The sequence below is a fragment of the Varroa jacobsoni genome, unplaced genomic scaffold (assembly GCF_002532875.2).
Source record: "Varroa jacobsoni isolate VJ856 unplaced genomic scaffold, vjacob_1.0 scaffold_431, whole genome shotgun sequence".
Classification (NCBI taxonomy): Eukaryota; Metazoa; Arthropoda; class Arachnida; order Mesostigmata; family Varroidae; genus Varroa; species Varroa jacobsoni.
The window spans coordinates 366,466-388,207 of NW_019213333.1; the positions used below are offsets into that span (position 1 = coordinate 366,466).

The 21,742-nt window shown below is 37.6% G+C and overlaps 2 protein-coding genes and 2 long non-coding RNA genes across 6 annotated transcripts; 2 read left to right on the top strand and 2 right to left on the bottom strand.

Annotated features, from left to right (window-relative positions):
* Positions 1–2,456: 2,456 nt before the first annotated feature.
* On the bottom strand, positions 2,457–6,700 carry LOC111260362 (uncharacterized). 3 transcript variants are annotated; one of them, XM_022833061.2, is made up of 5 exons: positions 6,271–6,693; positions 5,545–5,685; positions 4,912–5,400; positions 4,486–4,557; positions 2,457–2,831 (listed from the first exon to the last, which is right to left on the bottom strand). In XM_022833061.2, exons 1-5 carry the CDS (start codon positions 6,496–6,498, stop codon positions 2,712–2,714), a joined length of 1,050 nt encoding a protein of 349 aa, XP_022688796.1. In that variant the 5' UTR covers positions 6,499–6,693; the 3' UTR covers positions 2,457–2,711. The 3 variants fall into 3 exon arrangements, with proteins under 3 accessions (XP_022688796.1, XP_022688797.1, XP_022688798.1); XM_022833062.2 differs by lacking the exon at positions 4,486–4,557 and having other exon boundaries at positions 6,271–6,700; XM_022833063.2 differs by lacking the exon at positions 5,545–5,685 and having other exon boundaries at positions 6,271–6,689.
* A 2,617-nt stretch (positions 6,701–9,317) lies between these two features.
* On the top strand, positions 9,318–11,196 carry LOC147753509 (uncharacterized). Its single transcript, XR_015311034.1, has 3 exons — positions 9,318–9,567; positions 9,991–10,196; positions 10,777–11,196. It is a non-coding gene; the product is annotated as an uncharacterized LOC147753509 (long non-coding RNA).
* Positions 11,197–15,083: 3,887 nt separating this feature from the next.
* On the bottom strand, positions 15,084–19,756 carry LOC111260366 (uncharacterized). Its single transcript, XM_022833071.2, has 4 exons — positions 19,600–19,756; positions 18,946–19,021; positions 18,463–18,499; positions 15,084–15,338 (listed from the first exon to the last, which is right to left on the bottom strand). Exons 1-4 carry the CDS (start codon positions 19,621–19,623, stop codon positions 15,137–15,139), a joined length of 339 nt encoding a protein of 112 aa, XP_022688806.1. The 5' UTR covers positions 19,624–19,756; the 3' UTR covers positions 15,084–15,136.
* LOC111260367 (uncharacterized) lies at positions 15,243–16,270 on the top strand. The gene is made up of 2 exons (XR_002680302.2): positions 15,243–15,378; positions 15,819–16,270. It is a non-coding gene; the product is annotated as an uncharacterized LOC111260367 (long non-coding RNA).
* Positions 19,757–21,742: the final 1,986 nt, after the last annotated feature.

Consider the following 21,742-nt stretch of genomic DNA (forward strand, 5'->3'; position numbering starts at 1 on the left):
TCTACATCACGACCTGTAAAAATCAGGCGTCTCTGCTGCTCTTGCTAATGTTCTTAGTAGCACTATTATGATCGCAATATAGTGAAGTACAATAATGCCGTATGCGCTTCTTACATTTACTTTGCAATCCATCTTTTAATGCCAGCAGTTATGAGAAGTTCTGAAGCCGTTGTAACCAGTGGCCGCCATTGCGACTTTCCGTTGACAAGACACCTTCTCTAATCCAGGTATACGTCTGTTGTCTTCGTAATAATGCACTGGGTAACGTGTTTGGCTATGAAACTGAGAAGCAAAGGTCGTCTGGATTTAAAACCAAGCGTGGATACTGGAGGGAGGCAGTCGTCTAAAGCAATGTTTAAGGGCGGTACTGGATGTTAAACCTGAAACACTGAAAGTTTTACCTTAGGTTGACGAGCGCAACTTGAAGCAGAAAATATGCCTTTTTGTGGAAGCGACACTTTTTTCTAGTTTGTTTGAAGGTGCTGCGCATGTGTGCTGTTCATTTGCGACAATCGGGACGCTTCACGCCGAAACTTACCAACAGACGTTCCTCAGGTGACGAATGATTCCCGAATTAAAGGACTGAATTATATTCGTAGACTTTCGCTAAGGATTTTTTAGGCAGCCTCGTGCTTAAACGATGTAATTTTCTGCTTGCTAAACCGACTTTGTCTACTCCGCTTCGCTTGGGGACGCCCTGTGTTTCAGCACTAAAAACTGTAAAGAGTTCCGGAGTGACTCGGACATCGCATACACTTGACCTATGATGTCAACCAGCTTTTTTTGCCCTTTTCAACGATACAAAATCTCAACAGATCTGACTTCTGCATTTACAGAAACGTCTACAGAAATATCGCGGGCGTATCCGCAAGGCTTAAACCGTTCAGTACCCCTCATCTTCGGAAAGCTGTCGTCGAACTAACCTGTACTCGCTGATTACTGTCCTTTAATTCGTGACAAGGTGCCACTCTGAAAAGCCTTCTCTCTTTCTTTCTCTCTGACAATTTTGTAGGTCAACCGCGTGAATAATCCAATAAGTCTTTTTCAAGCGTTGCTTCATTAATTTGAACAACTCATATAACAATCTCATCTTTTTGGAAAGAAGAGCAATCGTTTTTTCGAGGAACTTCTTTTGCACCAGTTATGTGAACAGCACTTAAGTCATTTAAACAGCACTGAATAATTACTTATTAAGTTCTTACTTTTTTTGACTGTGATAGCTTAAATAATAACTAATAAAAACGATTATAAAAAATTCTTTCGAAATTTTGGTAGACATTTTTAAGATACATTGTTTGCTTTCTGTATTTAGAAGCTGGAGGGTTTATGGATTGTCACGGTTTTTATTCATCTTCGTCGTTAGCTTTTGTCCTAGAGGACATTGTTCTTGGTTTCGAAGAACTTCCTCACAGATATTTAGAATTGCTTTTGCATTTCAACACAAAGTTCTTCTATAATGACAGATTGAATAATGTTTAAAAGGACCGCTACAGGATGTCAAGACTTTTTTTATATTATGTGAAAATAACTATGTTAACCTGCGAGCGTCTCTTCATCTGCTAATGCCAATGAGACAATTGGCGTCGATATTGCAGCGATAATATAGTAGTTCATTATTCCAAGCATAAAAATTGTCCGAGTGTAATTTGCTCACATTAAAGTAATTAAGCAGTAACTTGAATAGTGTATGTAAAGAAAGGTAAAATCTGGAAAAATATTGCTTGAAATCTTAGCAGCAATTCAAATTTTGACTCGACATTTTTTGAAATAACTCTTTGTAGACTTTCCTTTTAGTTCTTCTTGGTTGCTCTGTGCTGCTTATGTACAGAGTTACTTATGAAACACATGTTATTATTACTTAAATGCTCGTTGAAAGACAGACCACTAAATTATTCAAACAACTAGCCCATTCGAGCGGTAGTTTTCGATGAAAGTGAAACAAAGTGGTTGTACTTTTCATTAAAACGTTTAGCTTTCTTGGTAAGAAACGTGGCACAGTGAACTTTTCGAACTCCTTTCACAGGCTTATCCACATCTTCATGTCAAACAAACCCTCAAATAATTTTCAAATAAAAACCTATTGCTGTTTAGACCAGTATGATTTGATATATCAAAAAAATTAGAGATCTCTGAAAAATAGAACAGCATACGATTCCTTGCGACGGTTTCACCCGCGTATATGAAGGTGCATATGTTATACGATCAAATATTTTTCACTGCGTATACACTCACTACAGAACATGGGCTACATTCAATGATGTCACCGTATTTCGGAAATTAATATATTCTTAGCAAGAACCTTCAAGTAGGTCGATCTACTATTTGTGTCAGAACTTTTTCTGATATTACGAACGAACAAATGAAGCAATATAAAAAATTCGTACATCCATGGCTATTAATTTCTGTGTGCGTTTTCAGTAATAATAAAGTATTATAATAAGATATTACAGTTATCCTTTAATTAGTACAAGGTGTATAGTTTATTTCACTGTCTGTCTTTGTATAAATGTAGGTTATTAATCCGGCAACATATATGCACGAAGTATATTTATATACAGAAAATACCTCAAATTGCGTCAAGGTTTGCAATTCAAACAAATATTCATATTATGCATTACTATTAACAAGCGTTCTTATTTCAGTTATAATATAGGTAAAAATACATCTTTCTCTTAGATTATTGAACACCATAAAACACCTTTAAGAACCGATTAAATTCCTAAAAGGTTTTCATCGTTATCTTTAGGTTCAGTTTTAATGACAACTGGATGTGTTAATCCATCGTCAAATGCTTCCGGGGCTACTTCATCGAGTATCTCCGACTTAATCTCCTGAAATTTATTAAATATTCAAAAATTCGATTTCTAATATAAACTGTTTGTGCTTCACAATATATCATGACACGACTCGTGAACAAAATTTTCAGTATTACGGCAATAAGCTGGTGAATTCTTGGCGCAAAGTTCCTGAATGTAAAGTTCGTCAAAAACACGTTACTTGGTAATGGTTTGCCAAAAAACAATATAACCGCTCGTGATTGCTGAGAGTTCTGTTATTAAAAAACAAATGCATTTGTTCTTGCGTACTTGAGTTCTCTTTGTTGTTCGTCTCCGTTATTGAACTCGATAAATATAACTGTTATTTATGAATGGTAACGAATGCCACTCATTTCTTATCCAAAACTAGTATAACGTTTTGGCGTTTTACATTTTACATTTTTTATATTACGTGATTTCCTTTGCAATTGTATACATATCGGACAATTACTCATTCGCTTTTTGCTATTATAGATATCCTAACAATGGCCAGGTATAGTGAAAAAACTATACAAGCAACATTGCCCGTATGCTTCTCATCCAATAATGTTAGATTTCCTACGAGATTACCACAAAAATTTGAATTGATCTGAGGAAAGAGAAGCCCAAAGCCCATCTGAGTCGACAGATATCTTAATACTTAGTATTTAAAAAAAAAAAAAGGATCTTACGTTTATTTTCCTGAATTGACATTTTTCAAATTAATATGCAATTTTTTTGGTACCTTTGGCCATTGCTTGATGACAACTATCTCGAAAAGTATTTGTTATAGAACTTTTACTACAGCTGCATTCAGTAGCTTTCTCGACGCCCAACCCAAGAGCAAAATCATCATCAGTGCATATCCATATGTTTCCTAACACATCTTTTGATGTTGTCGGTGGTGATAGCAGTTTCTGCTTGTCCCATATAGCTGCATTTATCGCAAGTTTTCCTTTTCATTAAAAAATAATTTACATTTTTTGGACTATCATTTACTTTTTGAATAATACTATTACAGTAAACTCCAATTAAATCTCTTATATTTGTTTAAAAACATGAAAAATTCTAAAAACCTCTACACTTTGAAAGTTTCTGAAAATGTTCAAGGTTTCAAGAAACGTATTGAGAATTTATGGCTAATTTAACACGAATCGTTACATTATGGTTATATGGGAAGTAAAAAAAAGGCAAAAGGTAAAGTATTTAAAATTTTTTCTCACGAAAAGAGGTCGAAACGAAAAAGAAAACAGATAAACATATGAATCTGCATTGCAGAAGTTTCCTGGTGAATACGTTTCGATCCAGTATTGGTCAAGCACACCACATCCTTTAAAAAATTTGAGATATGAAGGGACCGGTATTAGAGAAGTTAGATGAAAAATTTTTAATTAATCTATAAAACATAGGACATAATATTGGCTTTAAAATCCATTATCATTACACTTAATATTCTTCTACAGAGCGCAGAAATCGAAAGCGGTATTAGCTAGAACAGCTCAGATTGAATTGTGCATAACACAATGATAACACTAATAATCTTGCCCTATGACTGACAATATCACATTTGTCAAGTGACAACAAACTAGAACTACGTATGCATATTTAACCTTATAAAATCTTATCTGACTTACAATTATTACAGAGACACAACTGGATGGAATGCAAATAAGGCAGAATAAGAACTAACTTGTTTAATATGTGACAACACGAAATCTGGTAACCCGTTCCCCCGCCAACTTTCCGCGCCATTACAAATTACCTGGAAGTGTTATATTGATAGAGTTTTTTGTTTATTTATTTATTTATCCTGGATGGCACATTGGAAATGTAAATGGTGGCTTGGTGGTTACTCGAATAACTAATTTCTCTGTCTCAAGTGCTGAGTAACAGCTTAAGTAATGGGTGTAAAATACGAAAAACTTGAAATAATTAACTTCCGATTGAACCTCCCGTAGGTATAATATCTGAATATACATAAATATCAACAGGTATTAGCCATTATTTAGATACTACGCACATTTTAATCAGATTACAAAAGAATTAATGAATTTTTTCTTGACATAAATGCGGATTTAACTAGTATAATAGACCTAAACGTTTTTCAGACATTTACCTGTTGTTCATGTTCGGTGGCCATAACGAATTGTTGGTTGCCATTCTCTGGATCAACAACTTCTTCTTTAATTTCATCTTTTATCGCTGATTCGAGTTCGGCGTTCTGTGTGTCCGAGGCTCCAAAATAGTCAAGACTTGTTCCGACAGTTGATGATGGTGGTTGTGAGCGACGCCGGTTAAGGATTCTGATCCTGTTGGCTTTTGAGTACGACTGATCACGTCTTGCAGAGTTTGCGACCGTAACTGACGGAATCGGCAATTGCTCGCTAGATACTGCCATTGTTGATGAGCCTTGCTGCTCTTGGCGAGGTACCTTCCGATGTCTTACATCTGGCAGCCTGGGGTCTGACTTCCTCCTGGAGCTGTACTCAGTGCTATTGTGCGGATGGCTTCGTTTATATTGATCGGAAGACTCTTGTAAGAACTCCTTTACTTCTGAGCTGGAGGAATCGTTTACAGGTGGTACAAAAACCTTCCGGGCTTTAGACTAGAGGGCCAATGTAACGTCGTTAATATATTAGATTGTATTAACATATTACATATTGAGAAATAAAAAATGTGCCCTTGTGTAGTTAGTTAGAATTACGTGTGACAAACGCTAAATGCCCACAGCCTCTGCTACTTTCCTAACCTTCATTCGACAATCATCATCGGTGAAATTTTTTGATGTTATCGATGGTGGTTGTAGTTTCTGGTTGTCCCATACGTTTATCGTCAACCAAGCTCCTAGAGCCACCTTTAAGTTCAGTTGTTCAAAGTTGACGCAGATTCCCTGTAAACAGTGTCTATCGCAGTTTTCATTTAAGTGGGCGTAAGGCCTTTCGAATGCAAGAATTCAATGACACCTCAACACTCTAATTTTTTCATCTTCTCAGGACTTCTAACGTTAGTTGACACAAATGAGTATTAAACAACTACCATGACTGAAATTTCCACGATGATTGCTCCACATATGTACAATTATGTCATCAGTACATATTTAACGAGTAACAGCACCTTCATGCTGTTACTCACTCATGCAACTTATCCGCTCTTTTGGTACTTTATTGACGTACCGTACCATTAATGTGCCATAGGTTATGAAATATCAGCATACAGTCAGCAATTATCCTCAGTCCATGACACTTTGTTCGTATTTTCTAGTTTTTTTTTTTGCTGGAACTAACTGAATCCTACTTTACATTTACCGCCTAATTAATTCTTAACATTGTTTACCTGTCATAAACCAGATGTTACAAAGAACCAAAGTTCAAAGTTCGAGCTTTTATGAATCGATGGCTTACAGAATAATAAACTCCCATTAATGCATTTTGTTGATTGCCTAAGACGACTCAGTAATTAGAAGGAAAAAATGCACCTTTTTGCACATTTGCAAGGTTTTCTTTCTGATGGCGACCTTCTGTTTCAATGTACTGAATGCATCTGCCGCGGTAGCTGCAGCGTACTGATTTGCAATGGCATTAACGGCCGCTTCAGGGTAGCCAAGAAAGTCTATAATGTCCTCGGGGCTCCGTCCGGCTCGGAGAGATATTACAACTGTTAATTCTTGCTCATATTCTAGAGACGAATTTTCTGCCTTCGCCATGCTTGCCGGCTATTTACGTTCTGCCTCGAACAAGTGCTTTCTTTACTTTCAGTAATAGCGGATAAACGCATATCTGACGCGACGGGCTTTTCGCCAAGAATAGCTTTCAGTTAAACGGTTTACCATGTAGTACCAACACAGTCCGCCACACTTTTTCCTTTGGGCCAGTTAAAAATCTTTGTTCTGGAACTCTGCTTTTTGTGAAGCAGACTAAATTCTCTGGTAGTTAGATAATAATAAAGGCAATGTTAATGTGTGTGGAGAAAACGCCCCTCTCCTACCCAGAACCCTTTCTCCTTTGATGGGTAAAGTATTGCAACGAATAAACGGACGCACTTTACTGGCAAACTAATGTGAGCGTTGCTGTACTGCAGGCTATCGGACCGCCTAATATTCATGTATTAGCTTTAGTTAATATGTTAGATGATATCTTTCTAATATTTTCCTAATGTTTGTTAATGAATAATAAGCTACAGCCATTGTTACTGGCTGGTATTACTCCTCGTTCTCCAATTCCGTTCACTATTTATGCCACCAGATCAAGTGTATTTAACTTTACGGCAGAGGCGCAAAATTGATTAATGGTATTATTTTGTTACATTTCTCTGAATTTTCTAACGTCACAATTCATTGAGATCTAAGAATTTTGTATGTAAATTGATTATCATAATAACAATCATATGATACATTTTAGCACATATTGAAATAAATGGGCTTTTATAAATCAGCGATAAGTAGACATTTTAGTCTAACAGTTCAGAGAAGAGGTTCAACCTGTTTAAAGGTATGTAATTATATAATTGTCGCTTCTCTCAGCGCCCATAGGAACGTTTTTTGTAGGCGCATCTAATTTCAGCTCCATTTGTTCCCCAAGTGTCTGACTGAATGACCCACCAAAAAAGAACCCATTATGTGCTGCCAATTTTTTTGTTCCTCTAAATGGGAGCAGCGCGTGCCTAATTGTTCCCGATGAAACACTTTTTTTTTTAAAATGCGCGGACCATCTCTGAACGTTGGGTTTAGTAATTGTGGAGGGTCCATGTATTCTGGATATAATATCGATGGTCTATGCTATGCTTTTCTTTTACGCCAAAAAATGCTATATGATGCAAATGATCCTTCTGAAATTCCATTTTCCATTCGAATCGAATATATTCAGGGTTAATAATGGCTGGTAATGAATTGATTGTGAATGCATGCCTACAAGCCATTTTGCTCTCTTCAAGAGCCTTTCCTCGTGAAGCGAACCGACTGGCGCGAAAGTTTAAACGAATGTCTTTAATTGGGAACTCACTGTGTGCGGGAGGACTAGATTCAAGTTGAAGGTCAATCAGCTTTTTCGAAAATTTAGTCCTGGCAAATAACTTCGTAGTATCTACACATAAAGCACACAATGACCTCGGTTAAATTAGAGCTAACTACCTTTCCATTGGCAAACAACCTGTGTTTAAATTTTAAAGGCATTTTGCTTATGAAACGCGTGCTTATGAACTGTGCCCTTAAGTGCTATAAGCGACAGCTTATTCACATAAGGAGGAGTTCACGAAGCCCTTTAAATGTTCTTTTGGATGCGCTTACTCGGATATATGTAAATTAGCTAAATCACTTTTAGACTAGTTTTTTTTTTAAGGATTACTTCATACATGTTTCTATTAATTCAGATTTTTCTCTTCCAAATAGATTGTTAATTCTAGATTTGATTTTCGCTAAGCGTAAAATGAGCGAGCAAATCACTGCAGTAAAATTAAACCACACCTACCTGCCTCGGATTAGTAAATGACATGGCAGTAATCCATATTAGGCTTGCTATCAACTGTAACGGTAGCTGCGTATGGTACAACTTTATTCCTAAAATGTTTGGTCGGTAGAACCACCAATAATGTCATCGGTTAATTTATTATATACGTAATTTTCAAAAAATCCATATAAATTCAAAAACTTACAATTTTTATAAGCTTTAACGTGCCGCATAACCGAGGGTATTTATAAACACTGAACCAGCTATTTAAAACATTTCGGTTGAAAGCGTACTTTCTGTGACTCTGTCATATATTGTTTTGTAGCGACAGTAGGTGACTGGACTGAGAACTAAAATAACATTGCACCTGTTACCATAATCGTGATGATATGGTTGATAATCGCGATAACCTAGTGACCCATAAGACAAAGCCCACATTTATATAGAAGAAAAAACAAATTAAAGTATTTAGGACTATATGTAGACACATTTCGGTTTATGCTAAGAAGCCAGCTGTCTTATCCAGATGCAAAACTGGAAACGTTTATGTACCTATTGAATGATATATTCGTAAACAAGGACACACAGGCTTTTGCATGTTTTATATCCGATACTGGAGCCATTGAGCATTACGTTAGAAACGAAAGACACTGTAGTTTAGACACACAGTAGTGGTTCGCTGCGACCAGAATATGGAAAGGATCTGATCCACTTATTATCTTTCCTCTTCGTACTGTCTATGATAAGCTGATTTCGAAGAAACAATCAAGTTGGGAGAATAAAATGGGCTTTAATTCATCGTGCAGTATTTTGACAATCGGCTCTTTTTGCGCCAGTCTGCATATATTAGATAATCTACTTATAGGTGCGGTCGTTATTTCATGAACATTTCCATTTGGCATACTTGTTATGTACTGATGGCAAACTCGAATTATACGATGAGTTCGCTAAATTTGATCAAGTATCTTATGTTGTTCATAACAAAAAAGATAGATGACGACAAATATTAGATTGAAAACAAGTTCCCGTTGAAACCGACAGACGGCGCTAGCGTCATCTGTTGGCTCGTCGTATATAGCTGAAGCTTCACAGGATGACTGCCTGTTGTTTTCATTGCGCTGTTAGAGTTATTCGAAGTGGTTACTGGGCGCGTTTAGTCATGAGTACGAGAAGATGCATATTCTGCATTGTCTTTTTCATCACTTTCGTGCTGGAAAAAATGCTGTAGAAACAAAGAGAATTGTTTGCGAAGCTGCAGTAAGCGACACGACTTGCGAGTTCTGATTTAAGCGCTTCAAAACTAAAAATTTCAGCTTGAGCGGCAAGCCAAGGTAAACATTCAATCAAAACGTGTATGCGGGAATTTTTCTTTCTCATATAAGACAATTCTGAGATAAAGCGAATTCAATAAGACAAAGCGGTTCAAAAAGTCCCGGGGGGTCATTTACGGATGGCGCCACTGGCCTATCATTATGCTTTGATGACATTTTATCATTATTGTATGCTTGAAATTTCGAATTGAAATGGTTGAAATTTCGAGTCAATTGGTCACTTATTGTGAACTTCACAGCTAAACAAGGCGGGCCTACAAATAATAGTGTGTTTGAAATGGAGAAAGAAGAAATTCGCTGCGTGATTAAATATTTCTACTTGAAAGGTTTTCGGGCAACAGATATAAAAGTGGAATTGGATTCAACATTGGGTACCTTTTCTCTCTCGTCGTCAACAATTCACCGCTGGATGTCTGATTTTAGGTTGGGTCGTACTAGCACTAGGGATGGAGCGCGGGCAGGTCGGCCAAGAACAGTTTCAGATGAAACTAATGTAAAAGCTGTGCGCAAAATGGTGCAGATAAATCCTCAAATTGGAGCTAATGCCATAGCAAAGGCCCTTGGGATAAGTAAAACTTCTGCGTTCTACATATTACAGCGAGATTTGAATATGGAAAAGTCCGAAAGAGGTAGAAATAACTGCTATCACCAATTTAAGAAGTTCAAGTTTTATAATATGGAAAAGCGCGAATTAGCCAGTAATTGCCCCGTATAGACTGCTTTCGTAGTAAAGTAATTGTAACTAGTATTATTTTATTATAAATAAAAACATTTTTCATGTTATGGTTCAACTGTGGACACCTCCAAAGTTTTATTAACTGCAAAGTATACGTTTTCATTTGATGTAAAGTTATCTAAAAAATATTCAAATAGTTGTGACCATGAATCATTCAGAATTCTTCATTTAGCGAGAAAGCGAGAATCAGAGTCTCAGTGCTGAATTATACCTAACCACAGTGTAAGGTGACTGTCAGTGCTATAAAATAGACTGGCGTAATTAAGCAAAATTGATAATTCTGTGTTGGTTCCCATAGTTATATTACTACTACGACAGCTTAATGGGATGCTTTTTTTTTCGAAATAGTTATTGTACAATTCCGAAAATGGTGGTTTAGGCACCTAGCAATCGATAATACTTAGATGCCAAATCCAGGAAGACCTATATGGATCTAGCATACGTCAATTAAGCTATTTATTCATCATTTTTAGGAAATCAAACAAGAGATACTGGATGAGGTAGATCCGGAAACGTTAGACCAAGAGGCATTTATTGAAAGTGAGCCAAGTGAAAATAGCTGACGTCTACCCGGTTCATAAAAAAATAAAGTCGGTTACGTTTCCCTGATGGACCATCGATATCTTGAGGTGTTTATAACGGCATAAGATATAATAATAAGTATTTATAACTGCATTCTAAGTAAAAGGAAGAGTGCAGTATGTACAATGCGTAAATAGTGAGTTACTTTTGTAATCGTTTGAAGATTGAAGGATGCGAATACAATCGTTTTGAAATGTTACTACTCGTTGTATTTTACGCAACATAATGTTGGCTAGGCCAAGGCAGAAGAGAATAAGAAATAAAGGGTTAGAGGCTTATCCGTTTGTATATACATATATATGCTATATATAGGTTCTCAACAAAAATATCGACAGCTTTTCTAACTATATGACTTTTCAGTCATATATCTCAAGTAATACAAGTCGCGGCAGGGAGTTAGCATCATTTCAAAGCTGAGATTTAGCAGTAGTTAGGATTAAGATAAGACGTTATGAAGACAAGTAAGGGTTTGAAACTAAAATGCCATCTTTTACAGTTATAATGCAACAAAGGCATACATTCCGCCCAGTCTCATGAAGACATTTGCGCTTTTTATGATGAAAATGCGCAATTGCATGAAACGTGCCTACGATGGTTCTGTCGCCTTCGTTCTAGAAATTTCGATGCTAAATATGCTTTTCGTAGCGGTCGACTAAGTACCAAAAAAAGTTATTGAAGCTATAGTCGTGCAAGTTTCGTCAAACCGGCACGTGAGTAGCTAAGGCATTTTCAAGAGACTAAACATTTACCGTTAAACAGTTTTAAATTATTTGGAGACACATAGATACAAAAAGGAGTTCGATGTCTGGACGCTACAAGAATTGACATAAAAGACTTTACCTGAGCCTCCCCCCATCACGGGTGAGGAACAGTTGAGCTCATACGACATTATTATAATATGGCTGCTTATAGTATGGCGATTTCTGCTGACCGACTATCGCCAGCTATAGCACAAATATGATGAAGTGTTTTTCTTACAGTCGTTTTGCTTATACCTCACCTTTTGAACGTGCCAGAGTTCCGGTCTGTTTAAGTACATACCCACTTTATCCCAAGGTTTTAACTACAGTGTATAGCGTTATGATATCACGCGGAAGAATATCATGGGGAACGTTTGAGAATGGGGCTCGAGGGTTGCGTTTAATAGAAAGTTGCGCCGACTGAAATGCGGTAAAGATTACAGCGTCTGCATTACCCATTGTCTGTGAAATAAAAATATCAAATAAGGCTACAATCAGAAACATTCTCAAAATAAGTAGCAGAAGAATATAGTAAATATATGATGGTGAAATTCGAATTATTTCTAGGCTTGGAATGCTCATTGCGTGTTTCAAAGAATTTATAGTTGATAAAGAAATGTATCGCTTTAAATGGGAACATTGAAAATGCAACACGTTTAAGGCTTGTACACCGACCAAGCTGGTTCTTATACGCTGTTCTACAAATCTAATCACGATAAATGTGATATTGTTAGGGTACTCAGTAAACTGTGATTCTTACTCTCCTTATACTCGTCCAATGCAAAAAAATATATTGTGTACGGTTTTTTGGAATATGACAACTGCGAACAAGTGATAGACAAAAACAGCGATAACTGATGCTTGAAGCAAGCAATGAAGTTACGGATACAATCCACTCTCTAATACGTAAGCTTCACTAGACGTCCTATGCTTTGCATAATATCACAATACTCTAAGCCATTTGTTTTTGTCGTTCAAACAATCTGAACGAACAATAATAAGTCAATTGCTTATCGCAATGCAAAGTGTCTAAAAGACCAACAAAGTGGAAGGAACGCTATGAAATTTCTTCATGCTAACCCTACATTTTTGGCAGATTGATTGTCCCTAGCATAACTTTGGTCAAAGCCAATTGGGACTCACACTGAGACTTTAGGTCATTCTGGTGCGACCTTAACCGGATCCTTTAGAACACTCTTTGCGATTCACATAGCGTCGTGGAACTCTGCATTGTTTTATGTCTTCCGTACAAGTTTACGTAATGAAAATAAATAGCTAGATCTTTTTTATTTATTATTATTTATTTACACGTGTCGTGTAGTGCACGTTAGTAGCGTGGTTTGAACCAACAACCTCTGACTATTCGTTCGAAGGTTTAGCGGCCAAAGCCACAGCACGCATGACTGTATTGAAACTGTTTGGCGAAAGCTGTACATGGGCAGTTTCAAAATACCAGTTTTCCAAAATTTTTTAGGGCGAAACCAATAAAACTGCGAAATAGTAATACTCGTTTTAATATTGGAAGCTGGGGTTTATGGAACAGTGCGATCTCAATTTTTACAGATTACTTTTTCCGAGTAAGTATAGTCATTCTGTAACCGTGTTATACGTAGCAGACGCCATACGCTTTCATTACGAAATCTATCTGAGGTTATCAGTAGAATTATATGGTAATAGGAGATCCGAAAATATCACCATAACAGGTTTTTAACAATTAAAATTATTTTCTGTTATGACGGGCGATCTAAAAGCGGCTGCGTTAAGATCAAGCGATCGTTGTTTATTGAGGCCAACGAAACAGGCTCTTACCTTCCAGTATTGTAACCAACGTTTCTCGTGTGCAAAAATTTAAACGGAATTATTTAAACAGCTTACAGGTAGAATGTTGTCACAGTAAGTGCTTGAAGTGACTATTGTCATATCTATAGTCAAGTTCAAGTAATCCTTCCCTTGAGTCAACAAGAGCTCTTTTACTACCTCAGAAAAATTCATTCCGACTTAATCTTCGCTGCAGGAAAAGAAGCATTTTCTTGAGAAACTAGTTTTTTGCTAGCTATGTAGATACAAAGCTTTCCAATGGTAAAACACAACGTCGATCATTAATTGTTATCTTTTAATGTATAAACAAATTTTGCGCCTTGTAGAGTATTTGCTTTAGCCTTTCCACCTAGAATTTTTAGCACTTTTCTGATACGTGTATAACACTCTGGTACAATGGTGACATCATACATCTGGGATTGTCCGAAAGGCCTACTTGCTGCCTCTGACCAAGTCAGTTCTGATGGTGTCTGTTACAGGTGATTCAGCAGCCTGCAAGCTCTGGCCTGCGGAGCGTTTTCGCTGCTGCTGTGTTTGGTTTTAGGGCAAGCAATCTCTAACATAGTGAGTGCCTACCTGTGTTCGTAGATAATCTTATTTATAGCCGGTCATTGTCATGAGTCTGAGATGAAGTGCAATTTATTTCCCCATATTTACAACATAGTTATGAAGAAAAACCAAGACTTTCCCTAAAAAAAACTTTTTGCTCTCTAGGCTCATCATTTTGCTAATTATGTAATCAGATTTCATATGTAACGTTCAACAACATAGTGAGTCTGTGAAAGCTTACGCGTTCTAAAGATTTAGAGTTCAGAGAAGATTTCGTGAGAGCTTTCAACTCTAGAAAGATGTATTTTTAATATTAAAAAAAAATGCCAGCAACTTGCCTAATTTCTTTTCGCTCTCTTTATAGCATCAATAAGATTCGTCATATTGCCCTGAACTGTGCTCTGTATTACTGACGAGCTTGCATAATTCAAGGCCGTGAGCTCTACCTCATACTAGTTTAATATTGATTTGTCAGCGGCTGAATATTTGACATTTGTGCCTAAGGCCCGTTCTCATTCGAATAACTTTTATCCAATTAATCAACTACGACCAATACACGTAAAGCTACATATGTGTAAGAAGCATCAGAATTGCCCTCTAACGAACAGGACTCAATGATGGACAACGATTTTTGCTGTTGGCTTAAGCAAACTTATTACACCGATTTCATATCTATATATTTTATCAAAAACCGTATTTAATAGTTAGCTGGGCTCCAATATAATAAAAACACGACATAAGAAAAACGAAGGATCGGTTTAGTCTTGTATGATACGACCACTAACCGAATGGCAATACATAGACCTCCGACATAGTTGCATCGCCAGATTTAAGAGTTCTTTTATTAAGTTAAGAAAAGCTTAACTTCTACAGAACCGTACGCACATCAACTAGAACATAGACGGTATGAAGCGATGCTTCAGTTAATTGGTTAAAGTGAGAGCTCTATGTTCATTCATCTATATCGCAAATTAGAGCTTGGTGCAATTCTCTTTACTTACGAGTAGAAAGAGGTCAGAAAGTTTTTAGCCAGCAGACGGAGCAAATGACAGCGCATTGAACCATAGTAAGCTACGCATCAGACGCACTACTGTTGTCGCAATACATTTCTTTTTAGATTTATTCAATCCTTTCGAGGAAAATACTATCCCGATTGCGTGATTGAAACCGACTGATATCCTGCACTTGTTGATGACGCTTTTTCATATTTTTCGGTGCCTACGCTTGCTCGCCTAGCGTAACCTTCGGCACCGACTTCTGGTACTTCGCTGCCACGGAATCCTCCGAAACCCCCGCCAAGTGATGCTCCAAAACTAAGTCCAGAGCTGAAACCATGCACAGAGCCCCTACAAAAGATTGCGAACGTGATAATGAAAGTCAAACGCGGTGAGCACTAACAACCGACAGCTAATACTGCCACGAAAATTTCTAGAAATCACTTAGCGTATCGCCTTGATTTTTTTTTAGCTTTCCAATGTTGATCCTAAATAAAAATTAGCTCCCCTTGGCGTAGATTTGTATATTGTGAACATTGGTTTTGTTCATACGTACCTGATGAACCTTTTTTAGCAGTCCCTCAAAGCTGTTATCATGGTTTTTAAATTTAATTGACTCCAAACTGAAAATGCCAGTAACTGGCTTTACGGTCACAGAAATTTCGTCAAAAATTATTCTGTGGAAATCTTAGAATAGCTACAAGTTAGTGAAAGATAAGCCAACGGAATGCAGCCAGTGGCCAAGCAATCTGAGCATCATTCGGAACCCGAGGTAAAGGGATGACGAGTCCTGCAAGCGTTCACGGAGAAATTAACGTAGTTCTCTTGCAGCATGACGCAACCGGCAAGTGTCAGCAGTTCGACGACATGGGTCTCTCAAACATTCATTCAGGAACGAATCGGCATCCATCGTGGCTTACACTCGGACACAACGGTGGGACGATGTCTTGCTGTTCGGACTATGCTGTCCGCCGAGGACAGCGGACCTTCACATGGTATTCAATCGAGGAAAAACCTTTGTAAGAAAGGTATCATTCTCAGGAAGTTTGCGAAAGCAACACCAAAGAATCCAGTCCGGTTGTGCTCACAGTAGGACGTCATCAGGATAGTCCTTCGATTGCATTTATACTTAGCGCGCGTTTCCGTTGAGTTGCTTAGCACATGTTGAAGTACTGCACTACTATAACCCCAAATATACAACAAAGACTTATTAGCTAGTAGCTATCGACAAGCTGACTTCTACCAATTCAAATAAAGATAGCGTACCCTTTCAGGGCCGAGAACAGGTGTTGCTTTAGCAGTGAATCCAAAACATATTGCCAGTTCCTACGGGTTTTACTGAAGGGGTTAAAGTGTCTCCACTGTGGGATTCAGAAACCCTTGTTGGCTGTGTAGGATTAAGCCGTTGTGATTCATCAGTGCTACGGTGAATCAATAGCAATGACAAAAATAATTACAAAAATACAAGTTTTCCCTGGTAGGTTGGAGGCGCGCTCACAGGGAAACCTCACGATTTCACTGTACTCAGAGACAGAGCTTTATATCACCGGAAGAATGAGCATATTGGTTAAGTCATCCCGTTGGCTCTGTGCGTTTCAACGAAAGCAACAACATAAGCACACCTTGGGGTTTCAAGGAAATATCAACAAATAGCTGAGATATTCTATTTCAAGCCTGCCATGTTGCGAAAGAGCGATTTTGCACGAAACTATGCTGCGTGTTTGCGTCGGACGGAAGGCAAGCATGATAGGCCGCGACTTCCTGGGTTCAAATTTTGCAGCCCTGTTCATCTTCGTATTCGTAAATTACTGTACCTAATTTGTACGTGTTGACCTGACCAGCGATATCTTAAGAACCGTGGTCTTGACGTTTCCTCAGGATATTTATGTATAGATAAGCTCATCTGCCATTGGCGACGCAAAGTGGTTTTTCACTTGGTATTTGATTGTTGCGCTACCCAGAGGATTTTACACTACAGCGACCGGTCGCGTTTCCATTAACCATTGCTGTCGGCGCTTTTCCAAGTATCGCCTTCACCACCAATCCTATGCGTAGGGTAACTCTAACCAAGGCTCAGTTTGAGCTAATATTTAGGCATCGTGCAATACTTTCCATGAGACTATCCAAAAATCCGCAGATGATCACCTCTTTCGGGAGCCTGAAGGAAGCAACTCATTTGCAGGGTCAGCGCTTGTTGAGGGCATAAGATGATTAATAAGGGCAATGCATAAATTACGTGGTTACAATTAAAAAAAAGTCATATTTGCTCGCTAAAAAAATGGGAGCGATACCTGTCGCTTGCTGGACACGGGGGGAATTGCTAACGCCAATATGAATCTGAAAATGATTAAGTAGCTCTAATAAATATCTTAGAATAAAGCCAAATCTTCACATTGAAGAAATCATGATTAGCGCTTAAATAAAATGACGATCGTTAATGAACTCCCATGAGGCGTAAGATCGTTTTAACTATTTGCAAATTTAGTTTTTGTCATAGTTTCATCCTGGAAGGTCACTGCAGCCACTTGAGCATTTGCAATCTTGTCCTTAAGACAAAATTTGGTGCACACTTTTGTTTTCCCATTGCATTTTTGAAACATCCGCTGGACTTTGAATCGTTCCAAACACTACAAAAACTTGCCAATTTGGAGTGATCTGGACATCGTTCTTGTTCACAAAGGTAAGTCCTTGATTAGTCTTCGGCATTACATTACGCACAGAGTCCGTTTTGGCAAAACTGTGATGTGCCTATAGTGCTAATGCTATTACTTTGATTAATACAAAATTGTAGTTAAATCGTGTACCTTCTTTCAGTGTCAACTTATATACATGCACACACGCACACACACACACACACACACACCCACACACCCACATACACACATACATACACACACACACACACACACCCACACACAGAGTGGCACGCGAGTCTCTTGTCAATCTGTATTTGTAAATACATATATATATATGATATAGAATTTAAATGGACTTTTACTATACGTTGTATTGGTATAACGGTCGCTGCATATCCACTTGCAGTCACTGTGTCATCCCTGTAGGTAATCGCAAGATTTCGGATTTTATTAACTGATCGTGATTTAGATATTGTTCCCTTTCTTTCTTTCTTGGTTAGAAAATAATTAGCGCTATCAGAGACGATGCTTTTATGTTCAGGGATAATCGCCGGAATGAAACATCCGCAGGGAGCTAGTTTTGCTCTATTTTTATAACTCTTTTATAGCTCTATTTTTTATGTTTTTATAAGTAAAAAAACTTGTTGTAATTGATAATAAATAATAATTGATAAATTGTAAGTGATAATTGTGATTAACAATTTTTATTATATTATAGATGGAATTTTTTTTGGAGGAAGGTTTCTGTATGCTTTCAGTAAGTGCAAATAATGAAGTATCAATGCAGTTTATAATAATTAACCCTTCAGAAGTTGCAATTAGAATAATATGGAACTCACCGTTTATCGCCAGTCACGCCTGAATGTCTACCTGTCACTGCGCGTACAATGAAAAATACAATTATATAATTGTATTTTAATAATTGACTATTATATGCCTGCGTTTTGATATATTTTTCGCCATAAGACCCTCATGTGCTCTTCTTGATCGTTTCATGTCCTTATTCGTTTATTATATCCTTGCTCGTTTATTAAATACCTTTTCGTTTTCGGTGTGAATAAAGTACGGTTAATTTTTCACAAACTCTTAAATTTTGAGTTTGCCCTTCTGGGTAGCCCAGTCTATGAAATCAGACCTATACAGCCTACTGTGGAGGAGGAGGAGGAGGAAGATACCCGACCAAGCCTAGGTTTGATATTATTATAGATGTAAAGGGCTAGCTGTATGGGGAGGTACAGTATGAGGTAGTAGTTTACGGCGAGGCTATAAGTAAGCCTATTCTTTTCTTAATACTTCTGAATACTAAAATCGTAACTGCTTACCTTCACGTCCTACTTGTAGGCCACTATCCGCACCAATCATTTGAGCTATCAGCGTAAAAATTGCGCAAACCAGCATCTATCAATAACACGTAAGAAACAATTTGTTAGTGGGATAAAATTCTATATAAACATTTCAGTTTGAATTGTGTAGTTTGGCATGGTCATTATGTATGAGAATTGAAGGCAATGAGTGAGTGTTTGTACTAGAACCTGTAAGGCTTCACTCTCAACGCGAATCTACAACTATTTCTCTACTGTGCTCACGACAAATCGCCTCGTGCCTATTTTAGCCTTACAGTTACGATATTCTGTAGCGTAGATTTTAATCACCTCATTCTTAAACTTCTCAAAAGTGTCTTTTACTAAGAAACAACTGAATCAGAAACCTAAGTAACCCAAAATAGGTCCTACTGAAGGCATTAAAGATACGCAGCCCGCACTTTATGATACGTCTGTAACAGGGGCAGGCGAGCTGAAGAGGCTTCATGTTCAAAGTATAACAGAGTTGAGACATTTAGATTACCAGACACATATGGGTATTACGAAGACCTTTGTAAGACGACAGCGTCCAAACTAAAAGCAACACCTAATTAGTTGAAAGTAAACAGCACACGATTTTTACGTAAATTAACCTAGAATCGAGCGCAGACTTACAGCATATGTAAAGCTCCTCTCCATGTTTGCTTAAGATTTCCAGCAAAAATACGATCTTGTCTTCGCACCGCTCGTACAAGTTTATGCACACGTTTCTGCACCTATACCCTTGTATCGACCACTGACGCATGAAATGCCAGCATATTCTATGGCTCCATTTATAGGAAGCACGACCACAGTTCAGCAGGTAACTTCCACGTATACTATAAATTTAATCTCTCAAGGACTACAGCAGTTCGGTTGCCTGCCAAGTTCTCGAGCACGACTCAGACGCTAAAGAAGCGTTCGAAATTTTTTAAGTTGCAGCAACTATAAAACAGAAGTTGATAGGATAAATCTATACTGCTTGATGACCCCACTACAGTCATACGTATATCAAATACCAGCAGATAAGGATGATTTTTACCTAGATTCGACAATGACCATATTTGATCTAATAAGTATAGTTGAATTCAACAGAGTTAACAGAGAAGGGTTGTAGCATATACCGCAAAAAATAACTAAGATTTTTACTATACTACTTAACCAAGTGGGGCCCTAGTGGGAGAATAATGAGACTGGTCCCAAAGGCAAACTCCTTGAGTCGTATTCGTCATGATAAACTAACCTAGCTTGACAACATTGTTCCTCATTGTTCAAGATTTTACAGCTGTTGTCGCGCGCAAACCGAGGGAATTCGGTTTGGTTTTACTTAATTATGAATTAATATAGAAAATATTAATACTAATTTTTAATAATAATAATAATAAAAGTCCCCGTGATAGCTTAGTGAATAACGTAAGACTGACTTCGTTTCGCGATGACTGGGTGCCAACCAGCCGTCCGTCCGTCTGTCCGTCCATCTGTCTGTCTGTCTGTCTGATGGAGTGCAGGCCTAATGGTAATAACGGACCTAAAACTAGAAACATAAAGAGACTGGTGCAATCATATCAAAGCGAGCATAACATTCTAAACACTTATTTAAGAAGTAGCGAAGAAGAGATTCTAGTTTAATCAATATATCCAAGGGTGAAATGACAAACATTTCCTCCTTATGGAAAAAATCTGTCTTAGTTGCATTTGTAGTTAATTTTGGAAAGTTTCATTCGGGATCGACTGTGAAGATTAGAGAGGCAACGCCGTATACAGTTAATATAAAATTGTTTCCCATTGTGTATCCGGATGTTTGGTAAAAATTTGATTTAACAGTACTTGACTCTTGTACCTCTAGTAGTTTTACACCTGTGCTATCCCACTGCCACGTATCGGTATTGAAATAACCCAATTCGTTTCAAATAAATACTACCTTTAACAGCGGATTAGACTGAGCTTAGTCGTTGATTGATCTGACCATTTTACACCTAGTTTCCTAACATGTACTGTGGCTTGACTGCTGATCGAGAACTTTACCTCCTTAAACTCTATTAGTAACACATAATTATATTAACACATAATGACTATTCGGCTACACCATTTCTGTTTTCCTTGTCATTATTATTACTCCATTGTATTAAGCTATTATCCTACATATCCAACGAACGAATCTTGATTTCATAGTCCTGTCATTCCGTTGAAGTAATCTATTTTCCCATAGACCCCTTCACTTATTTGCGGCTAGCCCATCCTTGTGCCTCGATAGTGTCCGGACAAGTAAACAACCGAGCTCGGCTCTAAAGCTCTAAAAAAGCACAAACACAAGTCAATTCTACCATCCTTATCGTAAAATCATCTAGTTATACTTCCGTCCAAACCGCTCAATCCTGTTACCTTAACTATTACGCTAACGTACTACTCGTACATTTTTATGGCCGGCAACAGGTCTTGGCAAGTTTAACGTCAGCTGATATTCTACACTTTTTATTACGAGTATGTATGATTATAGCAAGAAGTATTAAGTAAGGTTGAAGAATACCCGCACACTGTGTTTGATCAAAAATTGTAAAGGGTCCGCTTTGTTTGGCGGTAGACCAGCATCACCTGATGATATGATTCGTTAATAAGCAGGCAATTGATTATTGATACCCAGCAGGCGTTGTTTAAGATTGAGCTTTTGTGAGAATTTTACAAACGTTGGTTTGTACCGAAGCGAGTTTGCATAGGTGACCACCCTATGCATGTAAAGAGTATGAAAATGTTAGTGATATCTCTTGAAGGCATTTTTCGA